Source organism: Mastigoproctus giganteus, chromosome 4 (genome assembly GCF_048544385.1).
Source record: "Mastigoproctus giganteus isolate SK-2022 chromosome 4, ASM4854438v1, whole genome shotgun sequence".
Classification (NCBI taxonomy): Eukaryota; Metazoa; Arthropoda; class Arachnida; order Uropygi; family Thelyphonidae; genus Mastigoproctus; species Mastigoproctus giganteus.
Genome location: NC_143578.1, coordinates 122,512,018 through 122,532,429, shown reverse-complemented (window position 1 = coordinate 122,532,429; position 20,412 = coordinate 122,512,018). Strand labels below are relative to the sequence as shown.

Below are 20,412 nucleotides of genomic sequence, written 5' to 3'. Positions count from 1 at the left end.
CTCTTTGTTTAGTATCTGGAATTTAAAATCCCCACTATATGACATTCAGATTTACTGTCTATATATTTATATGATATAGTTTGATTGACAGTAGTTGTCATGCATATTTACAAGCAATCAATTCAGTTAGCATTAGAAAACATGCTACTTTAGGAAACCATAGCAAATTTTTAAATTCATTTATATTATTTGATTTATTTTTAACTTAAAGTTTAGAATGTAATGCTTTCCTCATGGTGGTTGCTTCAGAGGCTACAGGTAAATTTCTGAGTTGAAGGATATCCAATAACTTTCGTTGGTTTATCACTCAGTTGCAATTTTGTCATCCAAATGTATTTTTATTCAGCTGCTTTGTAATACAGTAGGCCCTTGATTTAACGGACTGATTGGGGGAAAGGTATGTCCGCTATTACTGAAGGTCCGTTAAATGAAATGTATTTTAAAAACATATATTAATAACGAACTTACAATGTACAGGATGTATTAAAATGTTATTATAATATATAAGTATGAATAAAATACTGTATTATTATGTACATCGAGTAATTTATACACATCATTAAAAACATCTGTTAAAAATATAAAAATAAATTTACGACAGGAACCAAACTTTATTTTAATTAAACACGTCAAAAACTATACAAACTATGGTGTTTCACCACTTTTTTTTATTTATTTTTTTCTTAAAGTTCATGCAAAGTTGTTTTCAATGTGAACATTAGTTTTTTTTATTTAAATCCATTTTAGAGGGAAAAAATACTTTAAAATTCTTAAACCCCATTGAATAAAAAAAAATACAAAAAAAAAAAAAAAAACATTAAAAAAAGATACATAATATTCAATAATAATATTAACTTAATTGAAAGAATCACAATTTTCAATTAAGGAAGGGTCCAGTTGATCAAGTGGTCTTGAATAAATCATCAAGCTTCAGTTGCCTTACACCTACCTTGGTGCTGCTTTCTTATTACTGTAGATTGAAATTCTCTAAAATGTTCATAATAAGGAAGCACATCAGGGTCCGATAATGATTCAATATAATGTATGATTTCATCCATATGTTGTCTTATAACAGACAATTTAGGATGAGGTGCAACTGATTCTTCATCTTTGACCTACCTTGGTGCTGCTTTCTTATTACTGTAGATTGAAATTCTCTAAAATACCACCACTTTGCTTATTGGAGGCTTGAAGTGGTGAAACCCATGTTTAGTCTCTAGAGCAAAGTTTCAGGCATCCTCTCCCCCTCCCCCATACTTCTCCTTCAACCCATGCACAGTAGTAAGTACTATAGGTTTTGATACCTTTCGTGTTTGGGGTTTTCATAAAAAAAAAAAAAAAAAAAAAATGTTATAATAAGGAAGCACATCAGGGTCCGATGATGATTCAATATAATGTATGATTTCATCCATATGTTGTCTTATAACAGACAATTTAGGATGAGGTGCATCTGATTCTTCATCTTTGTCATCATCATCATCATCGTCCTATTGTTCTCCATGAAGAACATTTTCCGCAATCTCTACCTTACAAAATATTTGATAGCCCAGATCACCATCATTTTTGAACCACTGTTCCACATCATTCTCAGTTGCATTTTTGTTGCCGGCGTAGTGTTAGGAGGCAGAAAAGCACATTTAATTCTCCCATCCCTGCTAACTAACCTCTCAGCATTAGGGTGAGCAGGTGATTATCTAGCAGTAAAACAGCCTTTATTTCATGAGAAGGAATTTTCAGTGCATCTGTCTGATGTGTGATGCTATCAGATATAAACAGGTTCTAAATTTTGACTTTAGGACAGAAATTTTTTTGTATGTTAAATTGAGGACCTACATATACAGTGTCTCAAAAATATTGGTACAAACGTTTAGGGGAGGTATGTAACATCTAAAGGAATGAATCGCATAGGAACCCATAACCGGAAACGCCACCGTAAGTTGGTAGATGGTGCTGTTCATCAGTTCGCGTGAGAGAAAATTTCTGGTTTACTCATTCAAGCAGTGGTCGCTGCACGAAGAGCATTCATCAATATACGAACTGTGAGCTGGCTGACATGCACCTAGTGTATGGATTAGCAGAGGGCAATGGATGAGCCGTTCAACGAATTTATGGAGAACGCTTCCCAGACAGACATGTACCGGGCCACCATTTGTTTGCACGTGTGCATCAAAATTTGTGCGATTATGGGTCATTTAGAGGTAACAGGAGTAGTGCGGGCAGACCACGTTCGACGCGAACTCCCGCCATGGAAAAAAGTGTGTTGAATGCCATCCAGAATTATCCTACTACCAGCACATGTGATCTTGCCTCTGCCTTAGGAGTGTCTCGTTGCAGTGTACAGCATGTCTGGCACGATGATACCTTACACCTCTTTCATCTCCAAAGGGTTCAGTTACTGCTCCCCCAAGATCATCCTGCATGTGTGGCTTTTGCCCAGTGGTTTCTCAAAGAAAGTGTTCAAGACTTGAATTTTCCAGCCTATGTTTTGTTAACAGATGAGACTTATTTCACTCGGGAAATATGCTTATTCAATCAGCACAATGCTCATGTGTGGGCACACGACAACCCACATGGTGTGCACCCCCATGCGGCACAACATCGCTTCGAAATAAATGTGTGGGCAGGTATGGTCGATGTGTGCTTAGTAGGCCCATACCTGTTACCATCCCGCACAAACTCCGCTAAATATCGGATCTTTCTTGAACAAGTTCTACCAGGGTTACTTGACGATGTTCCAGCAAATGTGAGACGCAACATTTGGCTTCAACATGATGGGGCGACAGGAAGGTGTGTTCGTGACCATTTTGAACAGGCGTTTTTGGCGTTGATGGATTGGCCATGGTGGACCCCATGCTCACCTGATTTATGGAGCCTTGATTTCTTTCTGTGGAGAGGGGGCCTCAAATCTGTCGTGTATGAATCACCTGTGGAGATGGAAATGGATCTCATGGCGAGACTCGTCTGCGCTGCTGCTACTGTCAAAGAAACTCTGTGTGTTCGACTGTGTCCGCCAATCCATGCTGTGTTGGTGTCATGCATGCATCGCGTCTCATGGTGGAACCTTTGAGCATCTGGTGTAACATCATGAAATGCATCCATCTCATACTTCATTGTTAATATTATGTCAAATAAAGGTTTGCCACTAATTACTGTCTTGTGTCATTTCTGCTTTTGTGTCCCTGCTACTACTTTCCCGTGATGTTTCCAGTTATGGGTTCCTATGCGATTCACATTCCTTTAGATGTTACCCACCTCCCCTAAATGTTTGTACCAATATTTTTGAGACACCCTGTATATATATATATATGCAAGTCTTAATTTTTCTTATATAGTCTTATATGATGTATAAGTTACTTATCCTTTGAAGAGAGAACAGATAATTGCTTTGAAATGTCTGGTCTTCTATATATTTATGTTCATTAAATTTTCAAAACTAAGTATGTCTCAACACATAGTGCAGTATACCTTATTTTAGTACTAGTCATACCCTGCATTCATAAGTGTCCTTCAGCTCCTCCCTTATTAACAAAACTCAGTATTTTAGGTGTATGATTGTTCTGTAATAATTTTACCATTAAAATACGTAATTCATATTTTAAGGGAAAAGTGTAAGAGAAAAGTGAATTTTTACTTACTTTATAGACTAAAATCGTAGTTCTATATTCATGATTTACCTGATGTAATAACATCTTGATGTGATAATGATTTTGAATGTGATTTATTAATTAGGGTAATAAATCATTGATTTTAATCTCGAGTAGAATTGTTTTTTTAATTTGTTAGTTGTATTTTCAACAGGAAGTATGTGATAAAGATAATAAAATGTTTTTGAATCAAAAATCATCCTTTTATTATTATTATTATTTTTTTTTAATTTCATAAAATAAGTTCAGGATCCCAGCATTAGACATCTTGAAACCTGTTATTTTTAAATTCTCTGGGATTGCAATCTCTAGTCATGATGTGGTATATGTATAATGGGAGAGTAATATGATAGATGGGGGTAAGAAGTGAATACACAATAAGTTTTCTCAATTTCTTTTTTATTTCTTCAGTTTTATCAGCTTTCATTTGTAGCAGTCTTTTACTGTATCTTTTCCAGTGAAGTCAGAACAAAGTAGTGAGTGGGGTGGAAACATTTAGCCTATTTGTACAGTATCAGTTAAATGTGTGCATAACTGCAGAAATTTAACTATTTGTGCAGTCATGCACAACTGCCAGTAGTAGTAGTAGTGGCATGTGATGCAAGAAAGCAAATGTATGAGCTTATGCAGCATCAGCCAAAAAAAAAAAAAAAAAAAATCACACCATTCCCTCCAAATGCCTGTCCAGTTCCTCCTTAAATTTATTCAACCTATCAACTTCCACAACGACAGATGGAAGTTTGTTCCAGCAATTAACCACCCGCTGGCTAAAGGCAAATTTCCGCACATCTATTCTACATCTGTCTTTTCTTAATTTGAATTTATGCCCCCTTAGGTTCATAATCTGAACAAGTGGAAGGATCCAATCAGAATTCAGCGTGCTCAATCCATTCAATTAATAGGTGAAACTGTATGAAAGTTAACACTCAGAAAATAGCATTACATTTTTATCGCTTTCCGAATTAATAGTTGTTCATTCACCAAACTTATGTTATTGTCTTTTTATTTATAATTTTATAAAGAGAAAAAAGTTGTTTACAGGAAAATTTATAAATTTTTTTTTCTTGGTGATTATTGTTTTAACTAATTAAATTTTGTAGGGTTGGCAGAAACACTCTTATCCGAAGCTCAGACTAGCTTCAGTCAAGGTTGTTTTGGAAAATCTAGAGACTGTTATCAGAATGTTCTGGAGATCTTAACAAGGCAAGGCATATTTAACAATACAACTAATTTATCACAGAATTGTCAAAAATATGTTAATGTCTAAATTGGTAAAATAGATTTCCAAAATATGATGGGCTATAACCATGGTCAAATGGATATATCCCATTATATAATTCTTGGATAATTACTTGATATTATACTGATATCCAAAAGAAATATCAACTAATTATCCAAATTATTAAAGGATGACTATTAACCTAATTATGGAATTTATCACAAACCCCCCAGATGGCTATATTAATTCTAATCGACACCTTATGAGTGGGAAGCCAAGCAGTTGTATAAAATATCCCTAATGAAAATGTCTAGAATAAAGAGTTTATTAAGTTAATATTTCCTCCTATTTAGTTAATATTTTCCTATTTTAGACAAATGTCTAACTTCCTACTGATGAGATGCCATCTGGTACTTGAAAAACAGGGACAGTGTCACTGTGTAATAAACTCTGTACATGCTTCCCACAAAACTTCTGATATGTCAGACTTAGTTGTGCATCACAGACATTGTTGTTGTCAACCAATAGCAATAGCTCTCCATTATCTACATTTATTTTAACCATGAAAAATAAATCTTTGCAACATGCCTGAGTGTACTCTGTTCACTCATATTTTTGACAGAATGACATGTCCTAAGTGATGTCCTCTAGTATGTTAATTAGAGATCTTAATTGCCATTCTTCAATAATCTTGATAAAACTGTACTTAGTATTCCTTTTAGATATTGGTGGGTCTCAGATAATTAGGCATTTGCCTGTAGTTATAGACTTAAGTTTACCAAGACAACAGCATGTTTTTGCTGTTTTTTAACTAGTAAGTATAATATTTGACAGTTTGAACCAGAGCTATAATGCTCAATATGTTCTACATTGATATCAATATTTGTAAAAGAATAAGAGATGTTTACCTCAATATGATATGTAGAACACTTCCGTATTATACTCTCCAGAAATTAAAATGAAAACAATTAAAAAATCGAAAATCTTACATTACAGTAAGAAATAATTAACAGTAATTAAAAATCAAATGAACACAATTAAAAATCAATTTAACGCAATTAAAATTAAGTCAAAATTAATTTAACAAAAAAAATTGCAAAACAATTTTCCTTCCTGAAGCTGGCAATGCTTTTCGACTGTATGTCGTGATCACGGGAATGAAAATTTCTGAATAGAGGTGAGCATGGAACTTAAATATTAGTCTTGGTGCATGCACATAAAGAACCACGAGTCGGAGAGTAGATATGGCCGGCGAACATTAACAGAATTCTCATATAATTTAATTTTGACAGTTTCTACAATTAATAGTCTCATATAATTACATTGGTCACTAAGTATTTTGGTCTCGTTAAATAAAAAAGTATGTTTTTCATTAATGGCATGAAAGGCTAATTCTGACACTGCTGAATGAGAAGCACAAACTGAAGCCACAAGTTGATTAACATGAAAATTCAGAGGAAACCGTGTAGAACCCTGATAAGACGAGTCACAATCACCGCAAGAAATATTGTATACTAGGTCATTTATTTGTGTTGCGAATGAGGAAAGGACTAAGCAGTTGTTCAGTATAGTGTGTAATTTCTGTATTGGCCTGCTACAATTTTAAATTCGGTATCTTTAAAGAATCTGTTAAGTTGTTTGTGCCGCTGTTCAACATATGAGACTGAAATAAAGTATTTTTTTGATATTACTATTGTTGATTGGTGTATTTTTTTTTGTAATCTATCCTTAGCTTGTACCCTAATTCTGCCAGGGCGCCTCCGTAGCCAAGTGGGAAGGAGTAGCAGTGCGTAGCACCCGCTTCTTGATTAGACTGGGGTTCGAGCCCGTCACCACCAAATACGGAGGATGCGGAAAGGTCAGGGAATGACCACTGCATATCCCGGAGCAATATGGCCTTAGTTGCTAATGCTCCTAAAAACCAAATAACAAACTAATTCTGCCTATTGTAGCAAGTGGGTAACCCCTGTTTAAGAATCTGCTGGTTAATATTTGTATTTCTGAGCCCAAAGCAGATTCTGTCATTGAATATTTATAAGCATTCAGAAATCGATTAAAGACAATCAATCTTTTGTAGGTGAACGGATGATAGCTGTTATAATGCAGAGGTATACTGGTGTTTGTAGGTTTACGATAGATGTTAAATTGGATTTTATTCATGTCCCAAGTAAGAGTGAAATTTAGAAAATTTAATGACTTAGTATCCGTATTCTACCTCGCCAATGTAAATTTGAGTCTAGAATGAATATTATTAAACGAATGTAAAATGCCTTGGATAGTGCTACCATCGGTAATGACTAGAACATCGTCTAAATACCTCCCATAGTATGTGATATGGGGTAGTGAAAATTTTCCTTAATAGGAAGCTTCGTATAATTAATCGGTATCAAGTTATTCTTTAACGTATCCCAAAGAATATCTAATGTGTATTCAATGTTTACATTCGTATATGAAAAGGTAACATCTAGTGGGAATAAATTATCACTACTGCCAAGTCTACAGTCCTTAAGGTTATTAAATAGTGTATCATAGTTCTTAATCCCGAATTGTATCGCCTGTCTAAAGGGTTTTATAATGCTATATACATGTGTAGCCAAGGATGAAAATGCCGAGTTTCTGTAGGAAACAATAGGCCGAATAGGAAATCTGGTCTTATGTAATTTTACCTGACTGAAAAGTGCAGGAATATTGTATGTTCTGGTCTTCAATTCCTTTAACTGAGCCATAATAATGTAGTCGTTTTTTTGATACGTGGTTAATGTTTTATTGTTTGATTGACCAAATTGGTAAACAGTGCCGGGTCCAATTCAAGATAAGTGGAGGTATCTGATTAACTGCCTCTAACTTATTAATATAATCAGGTTTATTGAGTATTACCACTGTATCTCCTTTATCAGCTCTCTGAATAATAACGTCTTTATTTTCTCGAAGTTCACGTAAAGCTGAACTGTCATGTGTATTCAATTTAGGAAGTTTCATTTATTTTATGTTATTCATCACCTGGTTAACTTGTTGAATAAATAAATCTTTTTGTGGAACATTACGAAGTCCAAATTCAATATCAATTATACACTGTTTTTTAGGTGGTAAATTTTATTTAATCCTTTGGATAAAAGTGAAATCTAGTCCTGCGATAGCGTATACGTGGAAATATTTGTAACCTGTCGATATGTCGGTTCATCGAATGTTGGGCAAGGGGACGTTCGCAAACTAGCTGAAGCATTCTGTGGTAGACCGTTGTGCATATGGGGGGGGGGGGGGTCATCACACAACTCATATGCATTTGGTTGCAAGCTTGTGACAATATGTTAGAACTCGCTTGAACGTGTCTTGGCTCTCCCGATAATGTTTTAAATTTGTTAATATGTCTGTTTTTTATTTCAGAGGCTTGTACTTCACGTCACAAATCTATGGAGGTCTTCAATATAGACCAATCGTTAGGATGTAGATAATTTTTTTAATTTGTCGCCAAGTTTTCCTAATTTGGGAAAGATATTTTTGTTTATTAGAATACCGAGATCTTAAGGCAAGCTTTACTATATTACGTGATGTGGTAAGTGCTAGTTGCTTAATGCCCAGAATTTTATGATTTAAATTGACCCTCGCAAACTTTGGAACAATGTTGTTTTGAAGTCAATACTTTAGAAAAGAAATATGGGAACTTTGGCCGAGTATCTTAGTGTTAATCTAATGTAATTTTGCACCAAAGTGTTCAAAAAATCCCCCATGTAAGTTGAAAGTTGATCTGGGCAGTTTATTACTTGGAGGCCTGTGGCTAGGAAGAATTCTAGTTTTGCACCATTTCTTTGGGCAGATCTGTCAGGAGTGCGACTGTGCCAGAGTAGAGATCTGCAGTTTGCATCCATGGCTATTAGTAGTCACCCCCAGGTTGAGATCGCTGCGGTGATGTCCTCACCAGGGTGAGTATATATTGTTAACAGGAACAAGGACCCTAACTGAGTTATGATTTGTGCACAGGCACTGTTTGCAGTGCAGAGTGGCGTAATCTTTGTTGTACTAATTTCTGTTCCTGATGATTAGTGCTGCCCATGGGTTGTCGGTTTTACAATAGACCATTTTATTGGATGCAGGATAATCTGTGACCTGTAATATGGTTCCTGTAATAAGGCCACATCAGTTTGGTTTCTCTCTATTTTCACTTTTAGTTGGTCAACTACCAGCCTCGCTCTTTGCACATTCAGTTGAACTATTTTTATTTCGTGGTGGCAGTTTGTAGAGGGGCCTCTATCCATAGTTGATTATCATTTGGTTTTGGCTTTTAGGTATACTGGACAGTTCACATCCCTGATTGAGTGTTGATATGGAGCTTTCACTGCTTTGCAGTTTGCACAGACTGGGGGCTGGTCTTTTGCTGGGCAGTCTCTGTATTTGTGCCCTTTTTGGGCACAGTGACCACATGTTGAATCACACTGGTTGCATGTATGTGATGTGTGGCCAAACCAAAGGCACTTGTAACATTTTGTAACTGAAATATGCTCCTTAAACCTGTGGCTTCCCCAGCCTATGAAAATGCAACTCTGTGTTTCTAAGATTTGCCATGCTCGCGTGGAGAGCTGGATTACCCAAATTGACATTTGAATGTGTTTTAGACTTAGTACTTTATTTTTGACTAACGTCTTCTTCAACAGTGTCCTCAGTTTTTGTGGTAAATTTCCTCTTTGAGTTCTTCTGAGGTTACACCCTGCTCTATGTCAAATAAGACAATTGAGGATCCTATTTTCTTGGGGGGGGGGGCCTCTGCCTTTAAACCGTACTTGGTCATATTTGCATTACTTAAGATTGTTTGTGCCTCTTCCCTGGATTTGGTTTCAATTACCACACCTAAGTGCCTAGTCTTCGGTATACTTTTGATCTGGATCATCTTCTTTGCTCTTTTAGATTTTTTGTTAAGGTCTCCTTTACAGCATTACTTGTGTGAAGCTGCACATCTTCTGTCGGCTTAATCAGAATTATATGCGATTCTGTCTTTTTTTCTTACTGTTTTGGTTTGGGATCCATCTGGTTTATGGGATGCGACTTTAGCACTATTCCACAATGCCTCTGCAAAGGTAGGGGGGGACATTGTTGCATTTGTGTTTCCTCTTTCTTTGGGAGAACCTCCCATTTTGCTTGCAGTTTTTCATATTCAACGTAGAGGTTGAAAATCACCATCTCCATCTTACTGAATATGGTAATGAGGTCAGTGTGGATAGCAGCAGTAATTTTGCTTGATTTTCCCACTTACTCCCCAAATGTCCTTCAGATAGCCATGATTTGGTCAACTGGAGTTCCGGTTAGGGGGGGGGTAGAGTGGGGTTCAGGTTTGTAGCTGGTTCTGGCACTTTGTGTCTTTATTTGCATCCTTGTTCACCTCTTTGCTAGTCTCTTCAATCACATCTGGGTGTGACTCATATCCGGATGAGTCAATTGTTGTGAGTCCTTGGGTTCACAACCACTTCTCTTTCCCGTTTCTGGGCAGTAGGTTTCGCCTAATCGTAGCTCCTCAACAGATAAGTCTGCAGGAGTGGGAGAGATTTGGTCAGTTGTTGTGCTGTCTCTCTCCACATTGTTTTTCCCAGAACTTGGGATGCTGCTTTTGCACTGCTGCATAAGTATCTAGCTCGAGCTGTGGAAATAATCTTTGGAATCATAGAGCTTCCAGAACAGCACTCCTGCAGGGTTATTTTGCAGGGGCCATTACAGATCAAAAAAACTTTAATATTTTTTCCGCAGCAATCGCATGTTTGTTGGGTTACACGACCAGGCATAATGATTATTAAAAAGAGGGAGAACTTGGCAAAGGACAGATGTTTAAAGTAATGCTACAGTTGGGGGAGAAGACTTCTGTAATTTTTTTTTTTTTTTATTTATTAGAAAAATTACTGCAAATTCTATTTACTTTCTATAGTTCCTTATTTTTAAAGTGTTCGACTGCTAGGCAATAAAAGCACTTCCTACTGTATGAGGACATGTTTGTGTTCAGTTATATTTAGTGTTAGCATGACTTTCCATTCTTTAAGTCCCCAGCGGGTAGTCGTTCTCCACTGCAGTGAGAAAATGTAAACAGAACACCTGCCGGTTGACCTGATTAAGGGGAGGTGGTGATCTCTGGAATGCTGGTCAACATGACCTTGTGCTGGATAGCATTCCACTGGCTATAATGCTTGGCTGAACAAAATATATGTATTCAAGTTTTTAAATTGAGAATAAAGTTGTTTATCTGATCATTTTGTGAGTACAACTTGCCTCAGGAAAAAGCACACCAGAAACTGATTCACTGGATAACCAGAAACTGATTTGCTTGTCAAAAACTTGACAAGATGTTCAGCATAATCCTTTAAACTATTCATTAAACAGAAGCCTAAAAATATGCAAGTGCACAGTGAAAAACTTCCAAGAACAGCCACTCGTACTACATTGACAGTGATAGAGAATTAAAAGGGTCTGAGGGTAATTGTGCAGGCAGCTATGAAGTTTTCTGAGCAGTGCAGACAGTCTGCAAGAGTAGCTCATGGTGCCTTTTCAGTGATATACAGGAACTTTTCTAATAGGGATAAGGAGGTGATTATCTCCTTGTATAAGGCAATGGTCAGGCCACACCTTGAGTGCTGTATGCAGATGTGGAGCCTCATATTAAGAAGGATGTAGAGCTGCTGGAATGAGTAAAGAGAAGGGCAACAAGCCTAATGAATGGAACAAAGGGCTGCTTTTATGAAGAAAGGCTTAAGTTTTGCAAATTACAGTGTCTGGAGACTAGGCACCTGCGAGGTGATCTGATTGAGGTGTATAAAGCCTTGAATGGTTTGAGCATGCTCGATGCTGATGGGATTCTTTCTCTTGCTAGAATAATTGCCTGATAGGGCATAAATTCAAATTGAGGAAAGACAGTTGTAGGATAAATGTGCGGAAGTTTGCCTTTAGCCAACGGGTGGTTGATTGTCTGGAACAAACTTCCATCTGTCATTGTAGAAGTTGATAGCTTAAATTGATTCAAGGCAAAACTAGACAAACATTTGGAGCGAGTGGATGGGTGAAATGAAAAATTTTTTTTTTTTTTTGACTGATGCTATATAAGCTTGCTTTCTTGCATCATCTGCTTATGCTAATGCTAGTAGTACCTGCCGATTATCTGTATCTATTAATCTACCTTTTGTCAGGTTATGGGTACAGGTAGTTCTCGACTTTATGAGTAAATTCATTCCTAGCACTCGCTCGTAAAGCGAAAACTTTGTAAAGCAGGAATTTATTTCCCTGCTTTAGACATAATGTTAAAAATAGAGTTTATGTTATCAACAATGAAATTAGTTAGCTAATTAGTTTGTTTAAACATGATTGATTTATCCAAAGAAATGAAAACGTAGCCTGTAAAATCGAGCAATTTAAAATAATAAAGAAATTATTTATGACTTACAAATGTTAAAGAATGTTTATTCTTCATCATCATTATCGATTGAATGCACACTCGTTGACACCCATTATTGGCTCCGCACTCGTTGGTTTGTTGCACAAGGAGTTGTCTTCTTCAGAAATGCTTCAAGAGGCATTTATTTCCAAGATAATCTTCTCTTTATAAATTTCAATAGCATGCATAACCATTTTTTAACGGAATGCACAAATTGCAACTAACACGATTTGCACAGAGTAACAAGTTTACGAAGCTTAAAAAAAAAAATGAAGAGAAGATTCTGAAAATTTATTTATGTTAATTTATTTGTTTTTGTACGATTGACGACTTCAGTAAAGGGTAAACACGTTTCACCATAATAATGAAAAACCCACACAATTCCAGCTATCGGTATTTTCACAAATGCAATAACATCAAGTTTACTACCCGTTTATAATTGCTTGCAGTAACAGAAAAAGCTCATTAAACCAGAAAGTGCATAATGTTTTTATAGTTTTATGGTCGTCACTTCCAGAAATGTGCTTTATAAAAATATCACAAAGCCATTCAAAACTGGTTCTTATAACATATGATAACGATGAAAGTGTAGTGTGTTTAATGATTTGAATTGGTAACTAATACAATTTACACTATAAAAACAACCTTTTAGGGAGTTATGTAGAGAAAATTTGAACTTTCGAGGTCATGGAATGAATTGCCAAAAAACAATGTGTTATTGGGTTCATATTATGATATTTTTGCGATACAATGGTAAGGGGGTACACTGTATTGTATATCTACGCGCGTGGTTTGAAATGTTTATGAATGTTTAAACATTCATTTTTTGTAATTAATGTTCATATTTTTGATTTTGTTGATACTTGACACTTGAAAAAAAATAAAAAAACTCGTAAACCCGGGAACTCGTAAAGCAAAAACTGTCTGTATTGGAGTGAGATTTTGTTTGCTCCTTTACAATACTGGTTTAGGTGGTGGTGCTGTATATTAAACAACTGAGGCTAAGTGGCACCAAATAATAAGAGCATATATTCTTTGGTTAGTTTGTGGGATGAAAAAAGAAAGTTTCTGTCAGATAAAATTATGCAACCCTCACCTGAGAATAACTTGGCTTTGTGAAAAAAATATGTAACCACTATGCTTACTCCAAGGGTTTATTGGTTCAGAATTAAATAATATTCTCCCATAATAAATATTGACACAAAAATCAACTTAACATTCTTGTATCAACAGTTTTTAATTTTTTATTGATTGCTGATTTCCATTTTTTCATTTTTGCTTTCAAAGATATGAAGTAATATAATCTTCATGTTCTTTTAAAATGATTATATTATTTTCTGAAATATGTAATGGCAAGAATTTTTTTATTTTATTATTATTATTTTTTTATTCTCTATGTAATGTATAGGGCTGTGTGCTGTAATCCAAGTGTGTCATGTTTATGGAAAATTATGGGTGATGCATGTACTTTGCCAGAAATTCTAGGTCTCGATTACTTTCCTATTCTTGTACCATCTAAGCTTGTACCCAAAAACTGTAGTGAAGAAACTGTAGAATGTAGCAAGCTTGAACTTCTGTGCATTGGAAACAGGTAAGGAAAATAATAAATGCTGACGTTTTGGAATTTCTTCAGGAATAGTGTATTGATAAAAGACTAGTCCATCCTATAGCAGTGGTTTGAAATAAAATTGACTACAAACACTTTAAGCTTCACGGTTATATACAAATGCATGAACTTTTTTATTATAGAACTTGGTAAACATTTACTTCTTTATCATAAGTAAGTGCATTTCATAACAAAGCATATAATATAACATATAATTTTCATAGTTTCATAACATATAATTTCATAATAGAAACCACAAATTCACAGATTCCTTTTAATATGCAATTAGGTAAAGTAAATCATGAGTCATATAGGTCATGGTTTTTGTTGTAGTATATATGACACTATTTGACAACATAAAGTGTGCTTATATAACTCGACAATAATGATTATAAGAAAATATTTTAAATTATTTACAGGGCATCAAAATTAAATTTGCTCAGTAATTTTTACCATGGCTATGAATATTAAATATTTCAACAAAATCTGTTCTGAAGGGTTTAATACATTATATGATTAAAAGTATTTATACACAGATAGTTCAAAAATAGGCTTTTAATTCAAAAATTTAATATGTAGTGGGATAATCTTTGGCTTGTATGATAACCTCAGCCATCTTTCAGGTGTTGGCCAGAATTTTTTTCCATTTCCCCTGCAGCGCAGTTGCCAAAGTCAGTTTAGAAGGAGGCTGTTTTGGCTGTACCCTCATCTAGCAATCCAGTTCATTCCACAGATGTTTAATAGGGTCAAGATAGCATCTCTGAGTTGACCTTTTCAACTTTACGATGCTGTTGTCCACAAACTAGTCTTGTATGACACTCAGTAGATGACATAGAACATTGTTGTACTGATACTGACAAAGCTTGCTTCTGTAGTGCTGCTGCAGTATAGGTAATACATAATTATCAGAACATTCAAGTAAGCCACAGACTTAATGGTTTGTGGCTCCATCACCAGCAGACCATTTCCACCGAATTTCTCAAGATGAAACTAGTCTAAGAAAATAGTCATTCTGATTACTATTTCCACACCTGCCTATGCTCAAATCATTCATAAATCTCTAACCTTCAGAACCCAAACATATGCTTCTGTTTGGGTTCTGAAGGGTTCCTTAGGAGCATATCAAAATTGATATGCTCCTAAGGAACCTCTCTGTAACCTTGCAAGCTGGATCCTTAACTGTGCTGCTAAATAAGACCAGCAAATAACACACTGGTTTTGATGCCAGTCGAACGTAAACAACTTCCTAATCAAGACCAAATTAATACATTGTTCAAAAGGATACATACATTACCATGGATATTGGTGAGAACCTTTCATCTGAAGAAGTCCTGAAGTTAAGGATTGCATCAGTTGGGTGTAAGACAGTTTGTCGTATGACATTTTGGTGCATGAGGATTTGTGTAACATGATGTGTATAACAATTTGGTAAAAGATAATTTGAAAACTTTGATGGTTTGGTAAGACAATTCAGCATGTCACATAGAAACCAGAAATTAAGAAAATCAGTAAACCCCTGTAAAGTACAGTAAACCCCCGCTATTCGCGGTCACTGATTTAATATAAAATGAAATTTTAAAGTGCCATGAACATTTTCCGCCATAAAAAACATGGGCATGGCTAAAATCATCTTGCCCGGTCAAAACAGCACTTGGTGTGGGGGGGGGGCAACAGGGGTAACAAAATTTAAGTGTGGATGTTTCCCACTAATCCTTGTTCAGTAAGTGATATGCGCTTGTCATGGAAAGTTTCATTGTTTGCTTTTAATTGGTATGCTTACAGAAGTGAAAAAATCTATCATTTTGCAGTGTGTTAGTGTAAACAGACTTTTTCACGTGTGTTAACGGTTAAAAGAAAGTGACTTTATTGTGGACAAGTTTTCTAACCCCTACAAAAATATGGCTCTGAATAACAAGGGAATTTGAAAAGATCAAAGAAGGTGATGACATTAGCGAGTAAAATTGAGTTATTAGACAATATTTCTAATGGTGAAAGTGTCTCGTCAGTGGCAAAACATTATAAAATCAATGAGTCAACAGTACGATCAATCAAAAAATCAGAAGAAAAAATCTGCCATAGTGTCCATGAAAACATGCTAATTCCTTCAAAAATTTGCTCTATAACTCGTGACGTTAAATTAGAAATAATCGAAACAGCTTTAAATCTGTGGATAGAAGGGAGAACTCAAAATAAAATTCCATTAAGTTCGCTCATCATTCGTGAAAAGGCAAAACACCTTTATCAACACTTTAGCAAAATTGGTGATGGCACTGGCAGGATAAGTTTTTTAGCTAGCAAAAGCTGGTTTGAAAGATTTGTTTGTAATTTCTAATAAATACATTTAATATTAAATTGTTATTTTCATATCGATGCCTTATGCTTGTATTTCACTGTGTACTGTTTATGTTTATCTATGTACATAGTCATATTATGTGGTACATATAATACATACATAGACAAAATTTTAGACCAGTTTTTCTTATATATTTCATACTTTGGAATGGAACCCTTTTATTACTATGGGAGCCATAACTCAGTATTCATGGCATTTCTCAGGAACGTAAACCCAGCAAATAGTGGGGATTTACTGTAAAAGGTTTGAGAAACCAAAACACAAATAAATAAATAAAACCCTTGTCAGTTAGAAATAAAAAGAAATGCAGTCATTTAGAAAATAAAGGAAAAAAACAAAATAATATTTGTTTCTTATGGCTTCTCAACCATCAACTAATCCATGCTGCTAGAATTGGGTAAACTTCAAAAGCCTTCCAAAAAGGGGAAAAAGCCACTTTCATTAACTTTCCTTTCCTGTGGTTTCTCTGTTATAAGTTTTTTTTTTCCCCCTGCTTTCCAACCCTCAACCAGTCCATACCAATTTAACAGCACAGGCTTCAACAGCCTTTCAAAAAAAAAAATATATATATATATATAACCTTATTTTTTATTTTTTTAAATTTAATACCAATTGGAGAAATTGCATACAACTGGAGCAATTTGATAAGAATTTAGAATATAAGTATTAGGGATGAAAGCTATACCCATGGCCAAAGGGCCGAATAGATTGACAGTAGCCACTGGCAGAGGTGAAAGAGATTCTTGCACTGCTTCTATTAGAATGAGCAGAAGCCTGAAAAACAAGATGCATGGTATTTCAGAGACTGCTGGGAGCCATTGCGGTACAAGTAAACACATGGGTTGTGTTAGGGTAGCTAAGAATAGAAACAGGTGCAGGTATACTTGCGTGTACACCAATGCTAGGAGTTTAGTAAATAAATTTGATGAATTTGAGGTATTGCTCAAAACATCAAAGGCAGATATTGTTGGGATATCAGAGACGTGGTGTCACACAGATATAAGGGATGCAGAACTGCAATTTGGGGAGTACAACGTCTACAGAAAGGATAGACAGGATAGGAAGGGGGGAGGGGTTATGCTATTAGTTAAGAAACACATAAAAACCAAGGAAGTGAAGCCAGTCGACATCACCGGACAGTGCAGTGTTGAGTCAGTTTGGTGTGACATAAGCATTGGGAGATCAAAATTGAGAATAGGAGTGTGCTATAGGCCTAATGACTCTGATGAGTATAATAAGGAACTGTACAGGGAAATAGAGTGGGCCAGTAAATCAGAGAGTCTTATAATGGGAGATTTTAATTTCCCAGATATTGACTGGAATTTGGGGGCTGGTTACTCACACACTAGCAGGGCTTTTGTGGATTTATTGGATGATTGTTTTCTACATCAGCATGTTCGGGAGGCAACTAGAGGGAGTAATACTCTTGATTTGATTATCAGCAGTGATTCTTCATGCATTAAGAATCTGCAGATAAATGAACCACTAGGTGGCAGTGATCACAGTGTGCTGAAGTGGGATTTACTCAAAGAGGTAACTACCATTAGGGGTAAAGGGAAGGGTTATTGCTTCCGTAAAGGCGACTACGATGGACTGAGGCAGTATTTAAATTCTATACAGTGGGACCAACTGATGATGTTACCAACAGCAAATTCAAAATGGGAAGCATTCAAAGAACTTATCTTGGAAGCTACTAGGCTTTACATACCAACTAAGAGATATTGTTCAAGGTTTAGGCCAAAATGGATGTCAGATGAACTAATGAGGCATATGGCAGAGAAGAAAAATGCATGGGATACTTACAAATTAACACATGGCACAGAAGCCTATGATAGATACAAGTTGATATGCAACCAAGTTACAAAGGAGGTTAGGCAGGCGAAGGCAGATTACGAGAAATCCTTGGCAAGGGATGCAAAGAAAAACAGCAAAGAGTTCTTTACTTATGTAAACTCTAGAAGGAAGGGGATGAATCAGATTGGTCCACTTGATATTGATGGGTCAACTGTTGATGATCCTGCTCAGGTAGCTAACAAACTAAATGAATATTTTGCATCGACATTCACACATGAGGAGTTATTCAGCAAGGGGAATGCCAGAAGTGTATTCAACTCTAGCAGTAAGCTACAGAATCTTGAAATAACTGGGAGTAAAGTGGAGGAGAAACTGTTGAAGATAAACACAAGAAAGGCACCCGAGGTGGATGGGATCTATCCAGTTATATTAAAGGAGTCAGCAAAGGAAGTAAGCAAACCCTTAGCCATAATTATGAGAGCTTCCTTGGACTCAGGGGAGGTACCCATAGACTGGAAATGTGCAAATGTGACCCCAATTCACAAAGGAGGATCAAAGGCTGACACAAGTAATTATAGACCTGTGAGCTTAACTTCTGTTCCAGGAAAATTAATGGAGGCACTGGTTAAAGAAGCACTGCAGGATCATTTAGACAAGACTTCAGTTATAGCTCAGACACAGCATGGTTTTGTTAAGGGGAAGTCTTGCCTGACCAACTTGATTGGATACTATGATGCAGTCACAAAAGAACTGGATGCAGGGAATAACTTTGATATTATATACTTGGATCTTAGAAAGGCTTTTGATACTGTTGCACATGGAAGACTGCTACACAAATTGGAGCAGTGTGACATTGGAGGCAAATTGCTGCTATGGATAAAGGGGTGGTTGAGGGGGAGAAGACAGAGAGTGGTAATCAATGGACACTGCTCATCGTGGACTAATGTTATTAGTGGAGTCCCTCAGGGCTCAGTATTGGGTCCATTATTGTTTTCTGTATTTATAAATGATATGGATGATGGTATATCAAGCTTAATGTCCAAGTTTGCAGATGATACAAAGGTTGGCAGGGTTGTCAAGGACACTACTGACACTATGCTGCTGCAACAGGATCTGGAAAGGTTGAGCAGATGGGCTGAGAGGTGGCAAATGAAGTTTAACATTGACAAATGTAAAGTACTACACATGGGAAACAGCAACCCCAGAGCAACGTATCAACTCTGTGGTACTACACTGACAGTGGTAGAGAATGAAAGGGACTTGGGGGTGGTTGTGCAGGCAGATATGAAGTTCTCTGAGCAGTGCAGACGGGCTGCAAGAGTAGCTCATGGAGTATTGTCAATGATATACAGGAATTTTTCCAGCAGGGATAAGGAGGTGATTATTCCATTGTATAAGGCAATGGTCAGGCCACACCTACAGTACTGTGTACAGGTCTGGAGGCCTCATTTCAAGAAGGATGTAGAGCTGCTGGAACGAGTACAGAGAAGGGCAACAAGATTAGTGAATGGAACAAAGGGGTGCTCTTACGAAGAAAGGCTTAAGTTTTGCAAATTACAGTGTCTGGAGACTAGGCACCAGCGAGGTGATCTGATAGAGGTGTATAAAGCCTTGAATGGTTTAAGCATGCTCAATGCTGATGGGATTCTTCCTCTAGCTCAGAAAAATCACCTGAGAGGGCATAAATGCAAATTGAGGAAAGACAGATGTAGGACAGACGTGCGGAAATTTGCCTTTAGCCAGCGGGTGGTTGGTTGGTGGAACAGACTTCCATCCCTTGTGGTGGAGGTTGATAGCCTAAATAAATTTAAGGCTCAGCTGGACAGGTATTTTGAACGAACAGAGGGGTGAAGTGGAAGTGGGTTTTTTTTTTTTTTTTTGGCTGATGCTGCATAAGCTTGCTTTCTTGCATCAAATGCCTCTGCTAATGCTATTTAGGTAACCTAAGTTGGACTTTTGTTGTACCCTATAAATAAACACATATATTATAATAAAATAGTAAAGTTAAAATGATGATTGGATATATTGAATGGAACATTAACTAGGGCTATTTCCACTCAAAAAAAAAAAAAAAAAAAAGTTATATACAGACTGATGTAACATTCAATCATTATTTTTGCGCTTTTTCTATTTAAATTCCTCATATTCCATATTCTTCTACATAATTTCATATATATATATATATGCAATTTATAGCAATTTATCTATACTTCAAAGCCTTAGTTTTTTGGTGCAAAAATAAGTGCCCTATTAACTGTTCTCTCCTTGTGTTAACCAAGTGTTTTCTGTCTTACCAACCTTTAATTAGAGAGTGTCGAAAGCTAGTGTATGCGACATTTGACACTCTCTTTATTAAAGATTTAAAACAACTGGACCAGGCTGCCTTTTCCATAG

The 20,412-nt window shown here is 36.1% G+C and overlaps 1 protein-coding gene across 2 annotated transcripts in view; it reads left to right on the top strand.

Moving 5' to 3' along the window:
* LOC150087035 (tetratricopeptide repeat protein 37) overlaps positions 1-20,412 on the top strand; it is a 702,248-nt gene that overhangs the window by 335,878 nt on the left and 345,958 nt on the right. For both annotated transcript variants that reach the window (XM_090371768.1, XM_090371767.1), the window contains exons 20-21: positions 4,745-4,847; positions 13,674-13,856. In XM_090371768.1, coding sequence (XP_090227894.1) covers positions 4,745-4,847; positions 13,674-13,856 — 286 coding nt within the window. The remainder of the gene's footprint in view (positions 1-4,744; positions 4,848-13,673; positions 13,857-20,412) is intronic.